The sequence below is a fragment of the Peromyscus californicus genome, unplaced genomic scaffold (genome assembly GCF_007827085.1).
Source record: "Peromyscus californicus insignis strain IS unplaced genomic scaffold, ASM782708v3 Scaffold_1__1_contigs__length_55948999, whole genome shotgun sequence".
Classification (NCBI taxonomy): Eukaryota; Metazoa; Chordata; class Mammalia; order Rodentia; family Cricetidae; genus Peromyscus; species Peromyscus californicus.
The window spans coordinates 53,131,302-53,157,576 of record NW_026294492.1 but is presented as its reverse complement, the minus strand read 5'-3'; the positions used below and the strand labels follow the sequence as shown (position 1 = coordinate 53,157,576).

At 41.1% G+C, this 26,275-nt stretch overlaps 1 protein-coding gene across 1 annotated transcript; it reads left to right on the top strand.

The window, feature by feature from the left end:
* Nucleotides 1-15,206: 15,206 nt before the first annotated feature.
* Nucleotides 15,207-24,765, top strand: LOC128115873 (zinc finger protein 120-like). The gene is made up of 4 exons (XM_052747008.1): nt 15,207-15,301; nt 20,518-20,644; nt 20,848-20,908; nt 21,459-24,765. Exons 1-4 carry the CDS (start codon nt 15,299-15,301, stop codon nt 22,885-22,887), a joined length of 1,620 nt encoding a protein of 539 aa, XP_052602968.1. The 5' UTR covers nt 15,207-15,298; the 3' UTR covers nt 22,888-24,765.
* Nucleotides 24,766-26,275: the final 1,510 nt, after the last annotated feature.

Below are 26,275 nucleotides of genomic sequence, written 5' to 3'. Positions count from 1 at the left end.
ATCCATCTAGTTCCTTCCCATCTTAGCTCCTCTCCCATCTCCTTCTTTCTCATCTTGTTCTCTCCCATCTTGCTCTTCCTCATCTTCCATCTCATTCCTCTAGTATTCTCTTCTAGCCCTTCAATCTAGTTATTCCCCATTCCAGTTCATTCTTCTCCAGTTCTTACCCATCTAGTTCTTCTATTCTCTTTTCTCTTCTCCATCTAGTCCTTCTCTGAAAATAAAACTGCCTTTTTATCCCTTTGACCCTCATCTCTCCAAGCTATCTCTGCTTCCACCATTTCTGACAAGTGTGCTGGGGTCACTAGGCAACTTGGCTAGGCAACTTCCACCATAGCTAGATGTACTTGTAAGTTGGAATCCTTTAGTTCTGAGTTAATTTTTAAGGGTGGATCCAAAACTAGAGATAAGATCTGGAAAGGAGAAAGTTAAGCTTAATTGGCACAACTGCCAGGCCTTCTCAAACAGATAGTCTAGGTGCTTAAGTCTGTTCTTAGAGAATCTGTGAGGTATCTCAGGTAAGATACTTTCATCCATCCGGGGATGGTCCTGGCCAGATGCTGCTAATGATGATAATTACAGAAAGCCCTGAAATTGGGGATCCTGACTGCATTACTGTACAGAAAATTACCTAAATATTCCTTTAGTAGAGGGGAAATGGTGCCTAGTAAATGATGGAAAAGCTACAATAGCACAGGAGAAATTCATAGCAGGAAACAGCTAATAATCAAAGGTCAAATATCTCCAAGACTCCTGGAGCCTCAGCTTGACCTCTGGAAGGCCCTGGATTCTTCCAGGTATTAGCTTGTCATAATCAACTGGAATTCCACTTCATATTTTTGCGGCTTGAAACAATAAACAAATAAACCTCAACAAAGAAATTGAAACAAGGAGGGAAGGTCCAGACAATGTTAAAAAGAAACATACTATGAACACGGTATATTTATTTGAGATCTAGAAGGCATTTTTTCTTACTTACCACTCAGCTTGTGATATATTGTGTAGATGTTATGTAAAGAGCATAAATATGGTCTTGTATGGTGACATGTGCCTTAATCCTAAACCTTGTGGAGCAGAGGCAGATGGGTCTGTGACTTCTAGGCCAGCTAGGACCACACAGTGAGACCTGGGCTCAAAAATAAAATTAAACATGTAAGGAATTGAGGTGACAAATAGAAACTCTTCGTTCTAGGAAGACTAGACTCTTGAATGTAATTCTTGAAGATCACTAGTGTGTCACGTGAATTTATTTTTCTCATAAAGATGATCCTCATAATTATTTGAATGCTTTTGTGTTGATAAAAGTATCGACTTTTAAATGTTTGAGAAAGTGAACCTGTTGATTTAAAACTGCAGAGATTTAGTACTTGGATTTTTTGGGGAAGAGATGGCACAGCTCCTAACACTCTGCTGTCACAGGGAACTCAGGTTGACCCAGCACCTATGTCAGGCAGGTACTTGGAGAGACCATGAATCAAAAAATTGTAAAAAGTAAGCATATCTATTTAATTAAGTTTTTTTTTTCTTTTTTGAGACAGGGTCTCTTTGTGTAGCCAATGTTGAACGTGCTCTGTAGAACAGGCTGATCTTGAACTCACAGAGATCAACCTTCTCTGCCTACTGAGTGCTGGGATTAAAGTCTTGAGCCACCACCACCCAGGGTTTTTGTTTATCAGTTTTTTTTTTAAGAAGGACTTTTCCTGTGTAGCCCCAGCTGGCCTGAAGCTCACTGTATAGCTCCAGTTGACCTCAAACTCACAAATGTCTCCTCCCTAAATCCGTTGACAAGTGAATAATAATGAAAAGTACAGTCGAACATGCATAGAAATGGAGGTGCTGTTTATAAGCACTACTGTTATGTGGAGGTCTGCCTACACTTAAGGATGCTCTGTTAACAGGTCCAATTCTGAACATGACCATAATGTAAAAGCAGAGACGTTGAGGGGCAGTTGTAGCTGAAAGTTGTGCAGTAGCAAATGTATAATATAAAAGTCATAGACAGAAATGCTTCTGGAATGTTCAGCTTGTACCACAAACTCTTAGCTGAAAATCTAGTAAATGATACTATGAAAGTAGACTGCTTAGGAGTCAATGTTACCTGTCAATCAAAATATATGATACAAAGATTGATGTATCAATGCCAGAATTCTCACAAATATAAAGGACAGGGAGCACAAATACAGAAAACATCATGGAAAAGTCACCACTCAGCACTGAGAATGCCATTGTGACAGGAACACCTCTATTGTGCTATTCTAACCTCAGAACAAGGCTGATTTGCCTCTGAACAGACTCACTCAGAGGAAGGCTATAGTGATTTCTATACAGTACCAGAAAGACATCATTCTATATAGCCCTGACAGCTGGATGTCTCAGGACAGTGATATCTTTATAGAGAATTTCATTCTTTTATTTAATTTAAATTTTTATTCATTTTCATGTAATTACATCACTTTCCTCTTCCCTTTTCTTCCTCCATGTTCCTTCCCTCCAACTCCTTCTCTGCCTCCCAAATTTCAAATTGATGGTCTCTTTTTAAAAAAATTTTATTACATATGTAAGGTTAAATGTGTACAAGTATCAATGCAGCTTGCTAAGTCTGCTTTTGTTGTTTGGGTATATTTGATTTTGGGGTTGACCACTTTGTACTACATGACCAAGTAGGGAGCTTATCCATGCTGGAGGCTAAATATCACTCTTGCAGCTCACTCCTGCTTGATCCAGAAAGCCCCATTCCTGTCTCTATCCAAACCCCGCCTGTTGCTTGAGTTTTCCTGCCTGGCCCACAGTCAGGACAAACTCTCTCACCTGCCAGTCCCACAGCCGCTCAGACCCAACCAAGTAAACACAGAGACTTATATTGGTTACAAACTGTATGGCCATGGCAGGCTTCTTGCTAACTGTTCTTACAGCTTAAATTAATCCATTTCCATTAATCTATACCTTGCCACATGGCTTGTGGCTTACCGGCATCTTCACATGCTGTTTGTCATCGTGGCGGCTGGCAGTGTCTCTCTGACTCAGCCTTCCACTTCCCAGCTTTATTCTCCTCCTTGTCCCGCCTATACTTCCTGCCTAGCCAATGGCCAATCAGTGTTTTATTTATTGACTAATCAGCAACACATTTGCCATACAGAACATCCCACAGCACCCGCCCTCTCAGAGAATCTCCAACAAAGAAAAGGCATCAAAAAATGCCAAGTTCTGCCTTTTTGGTGACTATTTCAACTTCCTCCCCTGTTGCCACCTGCAGCCCAAGTCCCCGCCTAAGACTCAGCTTTTGTCCACACTTGGGCACAAACCCAGCTTGTGGCAGACATGTCACCTCTCGCCTACAATCTATGTAATCTCCCTGCTTTTTTTGGGTGTGCAGCTTCTCTGTCCTTGATCTTTGGGACTGGAGAATCTGCCCAGGAATTGCTTTGCTCAAATAAACCTGTTGTTATACTTTTCCCATTAGGCTTGATCTGGCTTACTGTGTTGGCGAAGAAACCTATTATCAGGGGACAGAAAACCTATTATCTTGGCTGAAACCCAGGAGGAGTTGAGCCTTCCTGCCTGGTGGACTGGGCCCTATGGCCATGTGGGGGAGGGGCAACTCCTCTCCCTTTAACTTTCTCTCCGCCAGACATGATCTACTTTCAACTCATGGTAAGTCCCCTGTTTCCCAGTCACCAACTAAAGAGGTCCTGGGTATCTCTTTCTAGGTCCAGGATTCCTGGGATTCCCTGCCCAGCCAGGGCAAGCCCATCTCTGTTCCAGGGGACCTTTGTGTTGAGAGATGTCCTTCCTAAATGCTACCCCATCCCCACTGCTTGACCCAGGCTATCTTGTGGGATACCTCTCCCTAGTCTATACCCTTTCCCTCTGTCAAAGCCTTGGAAATGGGCAACGCTGGTCTAAACTCAATCCTCAGTCACCCCTGGGGTCTCTGCTGCAAAATTTATCCAAAATTGGGGCTGTTTGACACCATACGCTCAAAAAAATGGTTTGAGCTTCCTTATGTCCAGGGTTTTTGAGCTCTGCACTCCCATCCCTCCCTCTGTACCCAGTGCTCAGTAACCCAGGTTTTGTTAGCTAGGGTTGTAGTGGCTCCAGATATTTTTTCACCCAGGGACTGATCCTGAGCCCTCTGCCCCAAACGAGCTGTCTAAGTCCCTGGCACCCCCCACCTCTCTTCTTCCTATTCTCTCTCTCTTTTTTTAAAATTACAAACTATATGGCCTATGGCTTCAGCTTTTTGCTAGCTAGCTCTTTCATCTTAAATTAACCCATATCTATAAATGTATAATTTGCCACATGGCGGTGGTGTTACTGGTCTGCTGAAATCTTATTGCACCTTCGGAGGCAGGCTCACATCTCCTCTGACTCCACCCTTCTTCTCTCTGTATCTCTGCTTGGATTTCCTACCTCCCTGTAAGCTTTCTTGCCATAGGCCAAAACAGCTTTATTTATTATCCAATGGGAACCACACATATTCACAGCCTACAGAAAGACATCCCACAGCCTTTCCCCTTTTCTGTCTAATCAAAAAGGAAGGTTTTAACTTTAACACAGTAAAATTATGTATAACAAAACAGTTATTAAGCAAGAATTACAGTTACAGTATCTAGTCTACTTCTATTCGGCAAAATTAAAGGAAATATTCTCCCATCTATTTTTGTGAATCTAAAGTTTCATATCAAATTTACCTTTTATCATGACTAAGGAAAACTGTAATTATCATTATCTAGTCTTCAACTCCATCAAAGACTCCAGAAGGATATAATATTACCTGAGTAAACAGGAAGTGCATGGCAAACAAATTCCATAATTCTAGAAATGACAGAGACATCTGGCTACCTGGACATTCATCCAAAGTTCCTTTGTAACATTGGGGTGTGTAGATGTAACCAACCTTCTTATTAAATAAGAAACACAGAACCAATGCAAAGAAGAAAGCCAAGAGGTCAGAGCTAAGAGCTAAAACCTTACCCTTCCTCCTGTGGTGGTCCTACCTCTCCAAACCAGAGCTACCCCTGTGTTAAAGTCTTTATATAGAGTTCCTGTTCTGCCTTCTCATTGGTTGTAAACCCAACCACATGACCGCCTCCTCACGGCCTGTCTGTATAGGCCTCCAGGTTTTCCATGATTGGTATTGAGATTAAAGGCATGTGTATCCAATAATGGCTGTATCCCTGAACACACAGAGACTTACCCAGCTCTGCCTACCAAGTGCTGGGATTACAAGCATACGCCACCACTGCCCTGCTTTCCTATGGCTTGCTAATAGCTCTGACCCCCGGGCAGATTTATTTATTAACATACAAATAACATTTTAATACAAATAAAATATCACCATAGGGGCACCTATCTTCAGTCTACAGGCCTAGAGTCTCTGGTATGGCTTTCTGTGAAGCAGGAAATTTTAAGGACTGTTTTGCCCATTCTGGCAAAGTTTGTCAGTCACTTCTCCCCGTGTCCTATAGAATGTCTTGCAATCTCCTCTTTGAAGCAGGAACCTGAAGGACCATTTGTTTTGTAAAGTTTAGTGGTCATCTTCCTACAGGCCCTGCATGTCCAGTTTATACAACATACTGTCAAGCAGTCCAGGCAAGAGCAGTTTCTTGCTCAAATGGCTAGCTTTTGCCATAAAGAAAGCAAACTCCATATGGAGTTTCTTTGATGCCCATCATCTTCTTTGAAGTAACTGGTATTGCCAGGAGCAGACATGTCTCACTGTCCATAAAAGTCTAAGTTCTTAAAACATTTTAAATACCATATTCTGTAGGTCTTTGAAGTGTTTGAAGATTACCCACCTAATTGAAATATATCTTTGTATACCTAAAAAACTTAACTAACATGACTATAAGTTTGATTATCATAGATGACTATTAATCTGTATTTCTTAGTTATATTTTACAATTTTAAATGAATTGCTGAAACATAACATCTTAAACAAAGGTAGAAATATACATACAGTATAACAAAATTAACTTTAAATTTGTATCAATAAACTAAAATCTATAGCAATGTAAAATATTTCAAACAAATTGTTGCTTTTTAAAAGTAGATTCAATAATCTACCCTTTTACCCTATCATTTCTATATCCTATAGTTCTATATTGCTGCAAACCAAAAAAATATATGAAGTAGGATTTCAGCTGATTATGACAAGCTAATACATTAGAAGAAACCAAGGACCTTCCAGAGGTCAAGCTGAGGCTCAAGGAGTCTTGGTGATATTGACTTTTGATTATCAGCCATTTCCTGCTATAAATTTCTTGTGTGCTATTGTAGCTTTTCCACCATTCATTAGGCACAATTTCCCCTCTACTAATGGAATATTTAGATAACCTTCTGCACTGACAGCTATGCATAGCCAGAACCCCAGTTCAGGCCTCCCTGTAATTACCATCATTGGCAGCATTCAGCCAGTACCATCCCTGAATGGATGAAAATTATCTTATCAGAGATGCCTCTGTACTCTCTAAGAACAGACTTAAGCATCCAGACTATCTGTTTGAGAAGGCCTGGCAGTTGTGCTAATTAAGCTTAACTTTTCCTTTCCAAAGTCTTATCTCTAGTTTTAGATCCACCTTTAACAATTAACTCAGAACCAAAGGGTTCCTACTTAGAGGTACATCTAGCTGTGATGGAAGTTGCTTAGCCAAGTTGCCTAGTGACTGAATACACTTCCCCCTGCCCTGCCAGAAACTGTGGGAGCAGAAATAGCTTGGAGAGATAAGGGCCAAAGGGATAAAAGGCAGTTTTATTTTCAGAGCAAGGACGAGATGGAGAAGAGAAAAGAGAATAGAAAAACTAGATGGGTAAGAACTGGAGAAGAATGAACTGAGATGGGGAAGAACTAGATTGAAGGGCTAGAAGAGAGTACTAGAGGAACGAGATGGAAGATGAGGAAGAGCCAGATGGGGAAGAGCAAGGTGAGGAAGAAGGAAATGAGAGAGGAGCTAAGATGGGAAAGAACTAGATGGATGAGGACCTAGATGGGGCAGAACTAAGATGAGAGAATTAAGGTAGAACTTAGAGGGGACCACAGATAAATGGAGCGAGAAATCAGGCAAGAAAGGAGCTAGGCATGAGAGCAGAACTGAAGTTGTGTAGACAGAATTTTATCCCAGAGGAATAAAGTAGATGATGAAAGAGCTTGGTGTACTTAGATTATTTTCCTGAAAATAATTCTCACCGTTCATAGCTTCTCTTCTGGGCCCCTGGGAAGAATATTATTAAGGGTTGTCCTTAATAATATTCAAGACTATATCATATCCCCCTTTCTTCTTTTAGAAAGAGATTGACTTGACTATGACCAATAACAATTTTTTTTTTTTTTTTTTGGTTTTTCGAGACAGGGTTTCTCTGTGTAGCTTTGCGCCTTTCCTGGAACTCACTTGGTAGCCCAGGCTGGCCTCGAACTCACAGAGATCCGCCTGGCTCTGCCTCCCGAGTGCTGGGATTAAAGGCGTGCGCCACCACCGCCCGGCTAACAATTTTTAACCAACTACCTAAACAAAGACAAATATCCATAATCCATTTTCTTTTGCGAATGTGGGTATAGTCCTCTAGGCTACTTCCAGCTGATTGGAGGCACTGTTAATCTTATGGGGATCCTGTCAAGGATCAGGAGGTCTCGCTTGATCAAATCTAACCCATCTTAACCTGGAACCATAGCCTCTTGCTTTCTGTGGAAACAAAAGCAGAGCCTCTTTTCCAAAGCAAAATATCCTTAGACCCAGATGCCTTTTCACCCAGGGGCAGATCCTGAGCCCTCTGCCCCAAATGAGCTATCTGAGTCTCTGGCACCCCCTACCTCTCTTCTTCCTCTTATCTCTCGTTTTTTTTAAATTACAAACTGTATGGCCTATGGCTTCAGCTTCTTGCTAGCTAGCTCTTTCATCTTAAATTAACCCATTTCTATAAATCTATGTGTTGCCATTTGGCTGTGGCATTACTGGTCTGCTGACATCTTGTTGCTTCTTTGGCAGTGGACTTGAGTCTCCCCCTCCTTTTGTCTCTCTTGTCTCTTATTCTCTCTGTTTGTGTGTCTACCTGTCTCTCATGTCTCTACTCTGACATGGCCTTTTACTCTTTCACTCTCCCTGACCCTCAATAAGCCTCTTGCACTATGTTGTGCATGGTGTGTTCTCTTAGTAGCATGCCTTGGCAAGTCCTGTGGAAAGTACCCACTTTACCTTTTTGAAAAATCTTTTCATTGGTGTCAAAGACTCACTAGGCTTTCCCGGCATTTGGTCTGGCCATGCTGGGATCCTCCCTGCCCACTCCACCTGCAATAGATCTGCTCTTTTTGTTTGTTTCTGTCTGCTCTCCCATCCTACACTTCATAAATGCCCCATCCTTACATTTGTTACAACATGGGAGTCAGAGCTGGAGAGGCCAGCTGCTTCATGCCCAGCACACAACTGTTCTCCTTTACAGTGTCTACTGATCTAACCCTCAATAAGCAACTTGCCTTTTCCACTTCTTCCAGGAACAGATTTGTGAGGCCTTCATGGTGGCAGTTAACTGAATGTGTCTTCACCATTACCTTCAGGTGAGCATGAACTCACCAACTTCCCATTCCTTCTCCCCACATTGTCCCATGCCATCAGGAAGTAGCCAGATTTGAACCAGTGCCCATATACCTAAAAAAGCCAGAATATTTGATTAGAACCTCCACTTTTTTTCCTGCATGTTCTGAGAAACCACATTCCTGTCTCTTCAATCCCCACCCACTCAGAGAATCTCCAAACAAAGGGAAGGCACCAAATAGCCTAGTTCCAAGTTCTTGGAGATTATTGCAACTTCCAGTATAACAACAGGCTTATTTGAGCAAAGCAACTCCCAGGCAGATTCTTTAGTTCCAGATATTGAGGCTGGAGAAGCCACACACCTGAACTATAGCAGGCAGGTCATATAGGTTGTAGGTGAGGGGTGATGACGTGTCTGCCACAAGCTAGGTTTGTGCCCAAGTATGGTCAAAAGTTGGACGCTTTAGGCAGGGACTTGGATGACTGGCAACTTCAGGGGAGAAAGCTACCATAGCCACCAAGAATGCAGAAGTCTTTGGGGCCTTCCCTTTGGAGATTCTCTGAGTGTGTAGGGTTTGGAGAGACAGGAATGGGGCTTCTTAGACCATGCAGGAGAACACTGGAGGTTCCAATCTAACAGATTCCTCTCTTTAATGACCAATAGGAGTCTGACTCCTAGTGACCCAGGCTGCCTAGGTCAGGAAAACTTGTCCAGAATGGAGAAGCTGGGCTGGAGTAATAGCTCACAGTTAAGAGCACAGGCTACTCTTTCAGAGGACCCAGGTTTGATATCCAGGATGACATGGTAGCTATCAACTGTGGTGTAACTCCATTTCCAGGGTTTTTGACTCCCAATCAGGCCTCCCTGCTAGTGAGCATGAACATGGTACACAGACCGTTATAGAGGCAAAAAAGTTCAATGTAGATGAAATAATAATTTTACAAAAATAAAAAAGAAAGTAGAGACAATTCACACCATAAAACTTCTTTTTCCAGCTGGGCATAGTAGTCCACACCTTTAATACCAATACTTCTGAAGGAGAGGCAGGAGTATCTCTGTAAGTTCTAGACTATCCCAGTCTACACAGTGACATCCAGGATAGCCAGGGCGATGTAGAAAGACCATGTCTCAAATAACAAACGAACAAAAAAACTTATTTTTCTGCAAATTGATATGCTTTCTCCCTAGCAATCTAGATAGGAGCCCCACAGAGGTGTCCTGTCAGATCAAATCTAAACAACCAGGATGCTGTAATACCAAATCACTGTTTACAGGCCTACATAGAGACCTCCTATTAAAGGAGGCTCTAGCCTGTGGGGGACCCTACAAGTGTCAATATGGGGCTGCCATTCTAGAAGAGATAAAAATGGAAACCTAGTGTAGATTGACTTTGTCAACCTGCATCAGACTTCTGGGTGTCTAATGCCAGGCAGATAATAGTCATCATATTTCAAACATGGTTCAATTTGGGAAAAGATTTCCAGGGTACAATTAGTTCAATCAGTAGAATTCCAGGTGCGCCATAAAGCTTAGGCTGTGACTACATAGAAACCCTTTGAAAAAGTTCACGTGACCATGAAAGGGGGTTCTATAGCCAAACGGCCTAAAATCTAGTGTGGCCTCTGTCCAAGATAACATAGATGTCAGCGGGCCATGGAGCACGTGTGACACCTCCCTTAAAGACGAATAATGGCCTAGGGAGGGAAGAGTCTGGGATAATCATTCTGAGGAATTTGGGTGAGGTCTACTTCCACAGACAGCCAAAAGGTCACCAGGTCATTAACAAAACCCACTCTTAGCTTTCTGGATGGAATGCAGGTGTTTGATTTCATCTCCTCCATTGAGGAGACACCCCTGTGTGGTTAACATTCCTGGTTCTCTTAGGGTGTCTCCGTGAGTACAAGGCCCTCTTGCCCTCTCCACCAGATGTCCCCCTGAGAGCTTTCCTCTACTGTCTGACCTCACTGTGGAGCTACTACAGCTTACACAACGACAATGCTTCTTCTGTTCGCTTACCTTCTTATTTTAAAATTATACTAATTTATTTGTGTATTTGGGTGCACATGTGCCTCTCAGTGCAAGTTATCAAAGTCGGGATAACTTGCAGGAGTTATTTTATGAGTGAGTGGGGGTTATGTGTGTGTGCACAGCTTCACATACCACAGTGCACATGGAGTGATCAGGGCACAGTTCACAGGAACTGATTCTCTTCTTCAACATATGAGGCCAGGACATGAATCTCATGTCATCAGGCTTCATGGCAAATGCCTTTGCCTGATAAGCCACCCCACCTGTCCTTTGTCTGCTTTTCTCGGAATCTGGTGAATATGTTCACTGCCATGTCCCCTCATAGTCACTGCCATTTCACATAGAAAATACTACTGTTTTCATTATTACACACTTCATTATTTTACACAACTATATTGTCAAACACATGAATTTGAGAAAATTTGCAGTGGATGTAACATTATTCAGCAAAAACCATTAAGAAGGGTTAGCAAGCTGGGCAGTGTTGGTGCACGCCTTTAATCCCAGCACTCGGGAGACAGAGCCAGGAGGATCTCTGTGAGTTTGAGGTCAGCCAGTGAGATCCAGGACAGGCACCAAAACTACACAGAGAAATCCTGTCTTGAAAAACAAACAAACAAACAAACAAACAAACAAACAAACAACAACAACAACAACAAAACAACAAAAAAGAAGGGTTATCTAGATGGTCCAGAGTAAAAATGTGTGAGCCAAGCCCGAGGACCTAGGTTCAGTCCCTGGTATCCATGGCAGAAGGACAAATGGGTTCCTGGAAGTGTCTTCTGCCCTCCCATGGTTGCACAGTAGCATGTACACATAGACAGACAGACAGACAGACACACACACACACACACACACACACACACACACACACACACACACAGAAGTCGGCAGAATTCTCCTAATAGATCCCTGACCTGTCCAGTTAAGGACTATTAAGTTTGGAAAGGCTAAATAGACTCTTATAGAGTTGGGTCTTCCAAGGAAAATAGTGAATCAAAACTAGCATTGCATCCCTGGAGGAATTGCAGAAATCAGTTCTACCATGAAGGACTTGAAAGATTCAGAGTGGTGGTTCGCATCATATCCCCCTTTAACGCTGGTCAGTGCAGATGACAGGTGCATCATGAAGAATGACAGTTGACTATCAAAAACTCAATCACATAATGACTATTCATGTTGTGAAATGGTGCTCGAGAGGCCTTGGTGGGTTTGGACCAAGGTGCCCTACGGTGGGTGAGACACACCATACTGGTGCAGTGGATGGTAGCATGTCACAGTGGAAAGTTATTAACATGGCACATGCAATGTCCATTTGGCAAGTTTTATTATTAAAGGGGGGGAGACAGAGACAGAGACAGAGAGAGGGAGATAGAGAGAGAGGTATGTGCTATCTCTGGTGAGAGTGGAGAGAGAGAGAGAGAGAGAGAGAGAGAGAGAGAGAGAGAGAGAGAGAGAGAGAGAGAGAGAAGTTTTTTCTTAATGGGAACGTAGGATGGAGTCAGGACTCTAGGTGGGTCAGAATACTAACAGTGACATCAATGCATCTGCTGTACCAAATGTGGTGTCTTTACTTGAGCAAATTAACACATCTCCTCTGACATGATATGCAGCTATTGATCTGGCTAATGCCTTTTTCTCAGTGTCTGTCCATAATGACCACCGGAAGCAATTTTCTTTCAGTGGCCAAGGCCAGCAGCATAGCTTTACTTCAACAATATGTTACCTCTACAGCTCTATGTCATAACTTAGTTTAGAAGGGTTCTTGATCATGTGTCTCTTCCATAAAATATCACATTGTTGTACTGTATTAATGATGATATATTGAATGGACCAAGTGAGCAGGAGGGAGTAACCACATGAAACTCATTGGTAACACATATGTGAATCAGAGGATGGGACATAAATCCAATCAAAATTCAAGAGCCTTCTACCTCAGTGAAATTCTTAGGAGTTCAGTGATGTGAGACATATAGAGATATTCCATCTAAGGTGAAGGGTAAGTTATTGTACCTGGTCCCTCCCAGCACCAAGAAAAAAGCACAACTTTCATTGGGCCTGTTTGGATTCTGGAGACAGCACATCCCTCACTTGGGTTGGTTTTTCTGGTACATGCACCAAGTGACATGGAAAGCTGCTATCGTGTGTGGCCTGGAACAGGAGAAGGTTCAGGCTACTGTGCTACCACTTAAACCATGATCCAGCAGACTGGATGGTACTTCCCATGCCAGTGGCAGATTGGGGTGCTGTTTGGAGCCTTTTGGTGTCCCCTATAGGTGACTCACGGAAGACACTTTTAAGATTTCAGAGCAAGGTTCTACCTTCATCTGCAGACAACTATTCTCCTTTTGAGAGAGTTTGGGGCTACACTGCTCTTGTGCCATAGAAGAAGCTGAACCTTTTAAAATGTGCCACAAAGTTATCAGGCAACCTGTGCTGTGTATCATGAGCCTGCAGCAATCTATTATCAAATAAACCATCATACCTTCAGATTCAAACTTCTTAGAATAGTTAAATGAAAATTAAAACCTTAGTAGCCTTGTGAGGTACTTCTACACAGTTAATGCAGCTTCCAGATGGCATCATCTGCCACAGTCACGCTTAGGGACTGCCTTCTTTGCTTCCACCATATCTAGTCCAAGATTTCAAGGTTTCCGGAGGGAACTGTATAGTGAGGAAAACAAGGGATAATACCACGCACTCAGACAAATGATAGACTTAAAACTAAGCTTGGAGGTGTCACATTGTTTAATTTCCTCTTAGATGGGATAGGGAGGGTTATAGTGATATTTGCTCTGCCCATGACCTTGGACTATATGGCCCAGAGGAGGTGGTAATCTGTAATTGTGAGTGCATTTTCTAAATTTATATCTTAATAAATTGTTATGCATTTAATAGACTCATGTGGATTGATCGTAATAGAGGGGTTATATTAAGGAAGTATATTGCCAAGCCAGAGGGACTGGATCCACCCTAATTCTGGGAAATACTTGCTTCCTTTGGGCTGTTTCTCTTTCTCTCTCTTTCTCTCTCTCTCTCAATATCTTTCACTCTCTGTCTTTTCCTCTAGAGCTCTTTCTCCTTAGGTTATATTCCTTTCATGGTTTATATTGTGCTCTCCACCCTCAGGCTCCAATATTCAAATGTTTGATGTAGCAGTAGGAGGTGTGTCCTTGTGGGAGTTGGTGTGACCTTGTTTGTTAAGGTGTGTCACTGTAGGTGGGATTTGAAGTTTCAAGAGCCCAGACCAAACCAAATGTTTCTCTCAGCCTCCTGCCTCTGTATCAGTATGTGTGACTGAGTGCCATGCCTTCCCACCATGATGCTACCATCCAGGATAATGGTGGCCTATTCCTCTGTCATCAAGCCCCAAATTAGAAAACTTCCAGTGTGAGTCACCTTGGTCATAATATTTCCTCACAGCAGCAGAAAAGCCATTAAGACAGGTTGTCTGTGTAATATTTTGGCATATTATCTCTCTGTATTGTGCCCATGTCCAGTGATAATGAGTAAGGCTGAATTAAAGAGGAATGGACTGTCTTGACAAAACATATGGTTTGATGACTCCTGCAGGTCCATAGAGTAAAAGAGCAACAATGGGGGGCGGGGAGTTAATGCAACCTGTGTCGTTTGGAAAGAAAAACAGCACTAGATAGTTTCAGAGGGCAGTATGTGCTGAAACAGAAGGCAGGAATTATCAGGGAGGTTAGGGCCATTAGAGAGAAGACACTTGCTCTTCTTTGGAAATATAGAAAAGGTGTTGTAAAAAAATGCTTACCCAGCCAAGCATTTAACTATGGAAGGGAAAGGAAGGTGATTCCTAGTCCCCCAAACCAACTTCACACAGCATCGCTGCTGCTCTGTTCCAATAGGGCCAGGTCCATCCAAAGCCAGGCCCCTGCATGGTGGTATCATCTATGTTCTACTTTTTCTTGAAAGAAGAAAGATGCAACATTTAAAGGTCATGCATTTTTTCCCCCTCTGTGCATTCAGCCGTGTTGCAGCCATCTGTTTGGCTTAGTCCAATCTCTAGTGAGGAGACTGTGAGACTTCATTCCAACAATTTTGAGACCATAACGTGTTGAGATATCCAAGCTTTGAGACACTGCCATGAAAAGTTTTCGTGTAGGGAGTGGCAGTAGGCAAAGAGACAGAGAGATGTATGAGAAGTTGCAGTGAAAAAGAGCCATCTAAGCCCTTTGAAACTGAATCCCCAGATGTCTGAAACAGAGCTGCAGGATTTGGTGTTAGCCCTGGAGCGTTTCAGTCTTGCCTTTTTTCGATCTTTCCTTACTTCTTTGAAAGGGAAATGTGTATTCTGTGCCATTGTGTGTTGGGCATACATAATTTGTGTTTCGATTTTACAAGATGCCACATTCTCTTAAGACATTGCTTAGATTTTCAGAAGAAACTTTGTACATTGGACAGTGTTGGGACTGTTAGATAAAATGGAGATCTTTGAAATTCTGCTGCATGCCAATCTCTGCAGGTCTGGGACAGTTCTGTGCCTGGGGTGGAAGCCAGGGCTGGGAATCATGGTGCTGTGTCTCTTTACAACACTTTGTTTCTAAGAGAACTGCTCCTGTCATTCTGGACGCATTAGCCAATCAGGGCCTCCAGAAGGACTGCCAGTCAGAATGGGGAGGGTACTTCCGGTCCGCCATGCTGCAGGCTCGGCGGCTCCGGGGCTGAGGAGACTCTGGTGTTCCGAGTGCTTCGCTGTGACCCGCTGCCGGAATCCGCCATGGTGAGCACGGGGCCGCCGTCCCCACCGGGGGAGGAGTCGGGGGAGCCGGGGTGGCGTCCCGGGGCTGTGGGAACCGGCAGCTGGACGCCGCGCCTGGTGTGATCACGTGAGTCCCCCGACGTTCCTGCAGTCCCTGCAACTCCCGGGTCCTGCGGCCTCTGAAATAACTTCCACCTGGGGCTGAACACAGGGATGTGGGTACTGTGCTCCGATAGTTTCTTATTGTGACGTCACCATGTTGTGAGCGCGCATGCGCCGCTTTCCTTGCGCCTGGTGGAAGGCAGATCGTTAACTAACCGAGCTTGGTATGGAAAAAATGCAAGGCGAACCTCAGCTGTTTACTGAACTTGAGGCCAGCCTGAACTGCTTGGGACATTGTCCTCCTAAACCAAATGCAGCTGTGTGTGCCTGTGCACAGTGTAATACCAGGACTCAGGTCGCAGAGGCACAATGATGGAAGCAAGTTTAACCTAATGTTTGCATAGAGTTCCAGACCACTCAGGCCTATATAGGGAAACCTTGACCCCACAGCAAAACAACATATGATGTCATAACTCATGAAAAAAAGAATACCTGCAAGCGGTTAAGGTGCTTGCTCCTGAGCCTGATGACTTGAGTTCAACCCCAGGACCCACGTGATAGAAAAAAATGACCTTTTCATCAGCTCCTGCTTTCAGGTTCCTGATGTGCTTGAGTTCCTGTCATGCCTTCCTTCCTGAGCATGGGGAGCAGGAGCCTTTGTGTGGAAACATGCTTATTGTTGACCTCACCTTGCAGAGAGCATAGCTCTACTGCTTTTATTGTCTCCATGGAAGGCAGATTTGCTGACTAGCTGAGCCCTAGTTTCTCTATTATCTTCTCAAAGTTCTGAACTTCCCACTTAACACAGGTGTAGGATCCCACTGGAATTAATTTTGTACAGATCTTAAAATCTGTGTTATTAATACATTTGTATATAAATTACACAGTGTTCCAGTTACTTGTGTTAGTAAGGCCATACTTACTGGGTTTTCTAGTCACATTGTTCAACACTGACTATATTTTAATTGTTATCTTGTCTGTTTGCTCTCATGTTCTGTTGATCTCTTTATTCTTTCCCAGACAATACAATCTTGTAGTTGTGTTCAAAGTTTTGAAGTCAGATGATGTCACTGTGTGTGCTGTTTATTCAATCTTATGTTGATCTCTTTTCTATTCATGATGACCTTTTGCCATAAGTTTTCTGTTGTTGGTAGCATAATTTTTTTGACCTTTTATTGGTCTTTTGTTGAATCAGTAGCTAAAATTCTGAATTTTTATAATATACTATTGATATACTAGCCAAGATGGCTGCAAATCACAAAGTTGCTTTCTTTTCATGGTTGGCTCAGCTCCCTGCTAAGACTTTCCCATCCTCCATCACGCACAAGTCCAGGTGGGACTCACCTTTCTTAAAGTTTAAATGTGCACTGTTACACCATTTCTTTAAAAGGACATTTTAATTAGGTTAGCATGAATATAGGAGGAGATGGCACCTATGGCCTAGGCTTGTAGGCTCCACACAGCAAAGGAGTAGAGGAAAGAATTCTGTGCCCTCAAGCAGAGACAGTTGAGTCCATTCAGATTATAACTGTGGAGGCCAAGCATTGTCTTCCAGGTGTTCACCTTCTCCTCAGTCCTCAGACATAACATGTTGCTTGGCCCCATTTTATCCCAGTAGAATATGATCTAGGCTGTGATCAGATGGATCTGTGACTCTCCAGGTTGGCTGGAATTTAAGACCTTCAGAATCCAACTTGCTAAACTAGTGAAATTGAATTTAAAACCTTAGTAGCCTTGTGAGGCACTTCTACCCAGTTAAAAATTCGTCTTCCAGATGGCATCATATACAGCAGTCACATTGAAGACACCAAGAGACTGACTTCACTGCTTCTAGCAAACCTGATCCAAGGTTTCCCAGGTTCTCTGAGATAACTCGATAGGGAGGGAAAGAAAGGATAATGCCATGGACTCAGAGAAAAGCTAGGGACTTAAATCTAATTTTGGAGGTCTTGCATTATTTAATCTCTTCTTACATGGGGTAGGGAAGGTTACATTGATAAAGCCTGTAACCTGGCAAGAAGTACTGCTCCCCTCTTTTTGGGGTAATTATTTTCTTCCTTTTGTTTCTCTCTCTCCCTCTCCTTTGTTCTTACTCCATTTTCCTTCAGTTTCTTTCACTCTTTTCCTTTAGAGCTCTTTCTACTTAGGTTATATTTCTTTTATGGTTTATAGTTCCTCAAGACCCTCAGGCTCCTATCTTTGAATGCTTGGTCCCCAGTTAGTGGAACTAACTGTGTAAAATTAGGAGGTATGCTCTTGTGGGAGTAGGTTGTCTTCTTTGTTAAGGTGAAACTATAGGTGGGCTTTCAGGTTTAAAAAGCCCAAGCTAAGACAAGTGTTTCTGCTTCCATGTCTGTGTATCAGGATGTTAGTCTCAGCCCCATGCATATCTATCTACCTTGATGCTACCATTCATGATGATAATGGACTAATCCTCTGTCTGTGTAATCAAGTCCCAAAGTAAAAAGCTTTGCATTGTAACAGTCACCTTGGTCACAGTGTTTCTTCTCAGGAAAATGGTAGTAACTAAGATAGATGTTTTGTGTAATATTTTGGCATATTGGCTGTATATATTCGTCCCATGTCCTGTGAAAATGAGTAAGGCTAAATTAAAAAGTCATGTACTGTCTTGACAAAACATTTCGTTCTTGGCTTGGTTATTACTGATGACTCATGCAGATCCATAGAGGAAAAGAGCAACAAAAGGGGCTGAAGTTAATGAAACCTATGTGGTGTGGCGAGAAAAACAGCACTAGGTAGTTTCCAGTGGCAGTTACATGTTGAAACAGAGGCTGTAATTATTAGGGAGGTTAGGGCCATTAAAGAGAAGGCACCTGCTCCACTTTGGAAATATAGAAAAGGTGTTGCAAGAGTACAACACACCCAGCCAAGCATTGAATTATGGAAAGAAAAGGAAACAAGATTCCTAGTCCCAGAAAACAACTTCATACAGAACTTGTTGTTGATCTATTCCAATGGGGCAGGGTCAATCCAAAGCTAGAAGCCATGTAGATGCATCATTGATATGTCATGTTTTATTGAAAGAGTAAACATGCACAATTTAAATGTTATGGATTCTTTTGTGCTTTCAGTTCAGCACTGTTATAGCCACCTGTTTGGCATAGCATATCCCCAGTGAGGAGACTGTGATACTTCATTATATGAAGGTGTGAAAATGAAGCTTGGGTTGCATTTTGAGACCACTAGATGTTGAGATACCCAAGCTCTGAGACACCTGCCATGAATAGCTGTATGTAGGGAGTGGAAGTAGCCAATGAGAGAGATGTGTGAAAAGTTTCAAACAAGAAGAGCCATCTAAGCCCTTTGAAACTGAAGCCCCAGGTATCTGACACAGAACTGCAGGTTTTGGTGTTTGCCCAGCAGGGTTTTAGTCTTGCCTTGGTCCAGTCTTTCCTCACTTCTTTGAAAAGGAAATGTGTATTCTGTACCTTGTGTTGTGTAGCTATAATTTGTGTTTTGATTTCACAAGATAACACAGTCAAGAGACTGCTGTCAGTGTGAGAAGAAACTTTGTACATTCTAACAGTGTTGGGACTGTTCAGAATATGGGGATCTTTGTGGTGGACTAATTGCAGTATGCATTGAGTGTGAGCCTATCATGATCTGTGTCAAAATGTGGTGGGTTGAATGAAAAATCTCCCAAGTACGAAGATGTATTTGAGACTTTGTCTCTGGTTTGTGGTTTTCATCAAGGTGCCTCTAGGATGAGAGGCTTTTTTGGAGTATGTTAGTCTCTGGGGATGAATGTTGAGTATTTCTACCCTGACCACACTTGTCTTCTTTTTGTGGTTGAAACTGAGCAGCCCCCTTCCTTCTCATGTAGCCACGCCATAACACTCATAACAGATTCCATCCCTAAATTACATAAGATAAAACAGAAGCAATTGCTTTTCCTTGCTAAGCCATTTTTCTGCTCTGATATTTTCAGTTTCATATTTTTGCCTGGTAGAATTAGGTTTTTGTACATGTGAAGCATTTGCTCTTGTGCTGAACTTTACCCACTTCTTTACTTTTCAACTTTGGCAGAAAATATCATTTTTTTTTTTTACCCACTGGGATGGCATGCATTCATGACATTAATGCGTATCTCCTGAGTCATTACGTTGCAGACGTTTAACTTTCTCCATATCTTTATGCATGTTTTAATTTTTAAAAAAAATTTTTGAAATGTGTGTGTGAGTCTTTTGCCTGTAGAGATATATGCATATGTACCTTGTGTGTGCCTGATGTTCACTGAAATCACAAGAGAGCATTGGATTCTCTTGAATTTGAGTTACAAATTGTTGAGACCTCCAAGTGAGTGTTGGGGATTGATGCAGGTCCTCTGTGAAAGCAACAGATGATTTTTAACTGTTGACCCTCTGTATACTCTACCATGTTTGTTTTCTCTCTGTCTCTCTCTGTCTCTGTCTCTGTCTCTCTCTCTAGCATAACCCTTTACTCACTAATGTTTTTGAGAACCCTTCAATCTGTCAGGCAATAACTTATAAAAAATTTATTTCTTCTCAAGGCTATCATATTAGCCTTATAGTTTAAATGAGGCATTCCAGTTTTCTGAGAGATAAGAACATATCTTGAGTGAATTTTTAACTCATTAGTGGAATTTAGAGTAAGCCCCGAGTGCTCTCTTTTTCTTTTTCTCTTTGTTTGAGACAGGGTCTCAGTGTGTACCTTTGGCTGTCCTGGAAGTCAATACATGGACCAAGCTGTCCTGGAAATCACAGAAATTCACTTGTCTCTTCCTCCTGAGTTTTTGGGATTAAAAGTGTGTGCCAGCATGCCCATTTTAGCCATCACTTTTTGATGTCAGTAATTTTGAACAATTTAGTTGATGTTTACTCAGTACTATTGCTCTGTTTGCATATCTTTCTATATATGTAAGTCAGCATTTCTCTTGCAATGCCATGTACTGTTCAGAGGGCCCAGAAATAAAGGTCATGGTCCTTCTTTTCTGTTTTCTTCTAAAATGATTTGGTAATTGCATTTGAAATTCTGTGATATGAAATAAATTTGTTGAGCACACAGAATTATGAAATTATATTCACAACGAAATGTCCATTTTCAGTGCAGTCAGCCTCAACATTTCTATTATGTACATATTTGGGATACTTTAGGATGCAGTGACGTATGAGGATGTGCATGTGAACTTCACCCATGAAGAGTGGGCTTTGCTGGATCCTTGTCAGAAGAGTCTCTACAAAGATGTGATGCTGGAAACCTACTGGAACCTCTCTGCTGTAGGTAAGAATGTGAGTTTTCCTTCCCTTTTTAACTTAAGGGGACATGCCTTTATTGGACATTGGTGATCCACTGTGATTTTGACTGTGAAAGTGAACGAATATGGTGAACAAGTCAGGCAAGGTTCTAAGGTTCACTGAAGATAATAACTCAAATTTTGCATAATTTCCAATAATGTATCATTCTTTTCTGGTACTATATTTTAGGCTACAAATGGGAAGACGAGAATATTGAAGAACATTGTCAAAGTTCTAGAAGACATGGAAGGTAAGTTTCTTGTGCAAGGTGATAGATTTGTATCTCTGAAGAAATTTTAATGTGCCCTGATATTTAATGAAAAGCAACAGTATAAATAATAATAGCTTTGTGATTATTAATAAATTTTTACAGCATCATGTACCTTGATTTCAGGTAGGTAGTCTATGTCTGCAAGGTGGTCCTTTGAGAAACAAGACAAGGAAACAGTGTCCTAACAGATGTCACCATATTAATCATAGTCCCCTGAGATCCATGTTGTAGAGCTATATATCCATTTAATTTCATTCCATTCAAGTATTGTAAAGGCATTCACATTGATTAAGGGATTAAGGTATGTCCAAGGCCTTTTATAAGCAAATTGTCCCTTAGGTAAGCTAGCGTTACTCATATACTTGAAGAGACTTACCAAAGTTTAGTGAGAAGGGCAGTTTATGAGAGTCAAGGATGTTGTTGTGATGGAGAGACCTTAATCCCTATACCACATCTCTATGAGACACAAAAAGTTAAACTGTGTCAATCCATTGTGACAATCTTTTATTTGTTATTATTCTTTTAATAGGTACATGATCTATCACTCTGGATACAAGCCATGTGAACATAAAGGATATGGAAAGAAGCAATGTACTTCTGTCTCTCCCAGAAAAAATAGGAGATATGTAGTAGTGCCCACTATGAGAAGACATGGTGATCATGATACAAGGACAGAATTAATAGGATTTCCAACTTCACCGGAAACACATCAAGAAACTCACATTGGAAAAGAGCCTTGTGAGTACAAGGAATGTGGAAATTCTTCTGTCTGGCCTGGTTCACATTGCACATGTAATGTGACTCACACTATAGGAAAATGTTATGAATTCAATCAGTGTGGTAAAACTCTGAGTTCTTCCAGTTCTCTTCAGAGAAGTGAAAAAACTCATATGGGAAAAGGATGTTGTAAATGTGAACCATGTACAAAAGGCTTGAACCATCCCAAGTTTCTTCAAACACATGAAAGAATCCATAATGAAGAGGAATCCTGTGAATGTAAACACTGTGACAAAACATTTACATCTGGTTGCTCTTTACAATTACATCAAGGAATGCATTTGAAAATGAAACCCTATGACTATAATCAAGATGATAAAGACTTTGCATGTCAAAGTTATCTTCAAGTGCCCAGAATTCATACTGGGAAGAAACCTTATGAATGTCATCAATGTGGAAAAGCCTTTGCACGTCCCAGTGAACTTAAAATACATGAAAGATGTCACACTGGAGAGAAGCCCTATGAATGTAGTCAATGTGGTAAAACATTTGCATATCCTAGTAGTATGCAAAGGCATGAAAGAAATCATACTGTTGAGAAACCCTTTGAATGTCACCAGTGTGGTAAAGCCTTTGTACATAACAGTCATCTTCAAAGGCATGAAAGAAGTCATTCTGGAGGGAAACGCTATGAATGTAATCAGTGTGGTAAAGCCTTTACACATAATAGTCACCTTCAACGGCATGAAAGAAGTCATACTGGAGAGAGACCCTATGAATGTAATCAATGTGGTATAGCCTTTTCATCTCGCAGTAATCTTCTCAGTCATGAAAGAAGTCATGCTGGAGTGAAACCCTATGCATGTAATCAATGTGGTAAAGCTTTTGCACGTAAGACTCATCTTCAGTATCATGAAAGAATACATACTAGAGAAAAATCCCATGAACCTCATAAAAGAAGTAAAACTTTGCATACGAAGCAAAGACGCCGCCATTTTGGAAATACCAGTACCATGGGGTGTCCACCAAAATCATCGGCAGTGGTGAAGTGGAACCAGTCAGAGCCTAGGAGGGAAGTTGTGGGAACTGCAGAGGGTGGAGCCAGAGAAGTGACCCAAACCCTTTGGAGAAGCCCTGAAGGTTGTGAGTGGATCCCAGTCATTAATAGTGGAGTTATTTATACTGTTGGAGTTTGTTTTTCTGTTTTGCAGAATGTGACTACCCTGATTCTTCCCTCTTGAAGGGAGAAGGTATTTAACTTTGATTTTTAAAAAAGCCATAATTGAAAGACCTTCAACTTTTAATAGAGACTTTGGATTTTTAGTGAGATTGGATATTTTTAAAGAAAAATTTTAGTGTGTTTGAATTTGTAAAGATTGTGGGACTTATTAAAGCTATTTATGTTTTTAATATGAGATCTTGGGAATGAATAAGAATGGAAGGGTTGTGGCTCAATAGTGATGTGTTTGCATGTCAAGTTGACAAAAGTGACACGAGTTATCTGAAAGGAGAGAAACTCAATTGAGAAAATACCTCCATAATATCTGCTATAAGGCATTTTTAAAAATAGAGACTGATGGGGAAGGGTCTTGGAATCTAAAAGAAAGCAGATTGAGCAAGGCATGGGAAGCAAACCACTAAGCAGCACCCCTCCATGGCCTCTGCATCAACTCCTGCCTCCAAGTTCCTGCCCCATTTAGGTTTCTGTCCTGACTTCCTTTAATGATGAACAGCAATATACAAGTGTAGGCCAGATAATCCTCTTTCTTCTCAGCTTACTTTTTGGTTTCATTGTTGAAATTCTAATGAAGAAATCCTGTCTCAAAAAATTTTAAAAAAAGTGGTTATGAATGGTTCAGCACTTAAACACACTGGCTGTTCTTCCAGATGACACAGTTTCAATTCCCAGCACCAACATGGAAGTTCACAACTCTAAGTCCTGTTCCAAGTATCCAACACACTCATACATATGTACATACAAACAAAACACCTATGCATGTAAAATAAAAATAAAGTATTTTTTGAAAAAGAATATATCATAATATCATATTATGGAACTTTCCCTACATAATTTGGACTCATCTCTAATCAAGTAAATTTTTTTTTTTTTTTTTTTTTGGTTTTTCGAGACAGGGTTTCTCTGTGTAGCTTTGCACCTTTCTTGGAACTCACTCTGTAGTCCAGGCTGGCCTCAAACTCACAGAAGGCTCTGCCTTCCGAGTGCTGGGATTAAAGGCATGCGCCACCACTGCCCGGCTCAAGTAAATTTTTTGTTGTCTTCATTCACATCGAGAGAACTGTGTTAACAATGAGAAACAATGTGCAGAGTCCATTCACAGAGCGACAGAAAGCAGTCACTCCTTCAATGACCAAATAGTTGAGAATTTCATCTTTCTAAGTGATAGAAGACAGAAACAGTAATGGTGTAACTCCATCTTCTACAGTATAAATGACATATTGGCAAGTTGGGGATTTGACTCAGTAGTACTGATGCTGTTGGGTACCCAAGTTTGGTTCCTAGCACTCACGTCTGATGGTTCAGAACTACTTATAAAGCTTTTTTCTGGAGATCTGATCCACTCTTCTGGCTTCCTTGGGCACCAGGTATGCAAGTAGTGCAAAGACAGATATATATGTATCTGTATATGTGTATGCTTCATATTTTTAAAATAGCTTCTTCATGTATATGTTATGTTTTTTCTTAAAATTAAAATAAATTTAATTTAGGTGTACCATTGGAACATGGTTTCCAGAAAGGGGTCATTGATGAGAATTCTACATGCTTATGTTAACAATCCAAGAAAAGACAAGAGGCTTGTGACCTCAGTTTCTTCAAAACATGAGATTGTTCTTGGAATGTGTTTTTGCACTCCTCCCAAGTGTAGTGGGTAGGAGTGAGTTCACTTGAGATTACACATTATTGCTTGCTTTGTTATTTATTAAATGCTTAAACTATCATGTATATGCCTGTATGCAAAGACATGTTTTGTCCCATGTGGCTTGTTTTTATCATTGTATACAGCTTGAACTCATGAGACCTTTCTTCCTCATGTGACCTTTCTTAACCTGCAGAATATAAATTTTCTGGGCCTCCGAATAAAGTTGGCTATTGTATGAGACTTTAGTCCTCCATATCTATGGGCTCAATTCTCCCAGGTCCTACTGTCTCTAGGGTGGTGAAAAGTGGTGCTTGATGAGGAACCAGAAGTCAGCTATGAGATAAGAGAGTGAAGATCCACAGAAAAGGAAGTGAGTGAGAATAAAGTGGCAGAAACCAGGGGAGGCTTTGCTTTATATCTATATAGCACATCATTTTTTAGAGTAAGGAGGAACACAAGTATCAAAACCACAACTATTGGATTGCTTGCAAATGTTTATGATTATAATTCCTGGTTTCCAGAAGAAGGAATTTTAGATGAAGTGGTATGGGACAGAATCCAAAAGGACATTGAAAAGGCTAATAAACAAGGGGGAAGATCCCTGTTCAAGTTTGGGCCACTTGTTCATTAACTTGGACTGTTATCAAAATGATTAAGGAAGATTAGGAGGATAATATTCATGAAGAAGTGATAGTGAATTCCTTGAATGAATGTAAACTTTATGATCAAACCTCAAAAGGGGTAAAAGAAGCAAAAAAGCTGATTTTTCTTGTTCCGGGACAATTGGAAGTAAAAAATAGCATCACCAACATCTACGCAGGTGACAGTTCCCTCAGTTCCCTTATTGGAGCCACCTTTAGATATATGTCATCCATTTTCTGAAAATGACCCTGAAGCATGGGGTAAGTAATTTATTCATCAACTAGATCTTGAATTCTCCATTTGATGAGAACTTAGGAGAGTCTGTGGGAAAGCTAACTTCCTTTGCCAATTCCTTCCTGACCTAATGCGCTGTAATTGGTTATGTCCAATGCAACTTCAGCAAAATCTAAATGTTGCAGCTATTGAATCCAGACCAAAGAGACATTTGTTTATTGTATAGATCCTTTATTGTCTTTAAACATACTTATTTTCCCCACTAAATTTTCACCTACAGATATAGCATAAAATGATAAACTTTTGAAATGGATTTATTTACACCATAAAGGACACAAAACACTAACTGGACAATGGGAGGTTTACAGCCATGTTTATACTCATGCCCACAGGTATTCCTAAATATTGGCCTTCAATAGTTTTGAATTTAAAAGATTGCTTTTATACTATATGTATTCATCCTGATGATAATGTGCATTTCACCTTTTCTGTTCCCTCACTCAATCTTAAAGAACCTCTGCTCCAATATCAATGGACTTTATTACCTCAAGGTATGACAAACTTCGCTATTATGTATAAGTACTATATAGGAAAGGTGTCATAGCCTGTGAAGAAGGCCTTCTCTTAGCCTTATATCATTAAATATATAGATGATATCCTGTTTGCCTGCTCCAAAGAGGAAGAGCTACAGTTCATATATGACTTTACTCAGGATATGCCAAAAAAATGAAATTATTGCACTGAAATGGTACAAAGATCAGAATTGCAATATTTAGGAAAACTGGTTACAAGAACAACCATTAAACCACACACAAAAGTCCATTAGACAAGACAACTTAAGAACAATGAGTTTCAGAAATTATTTGGGGTATTA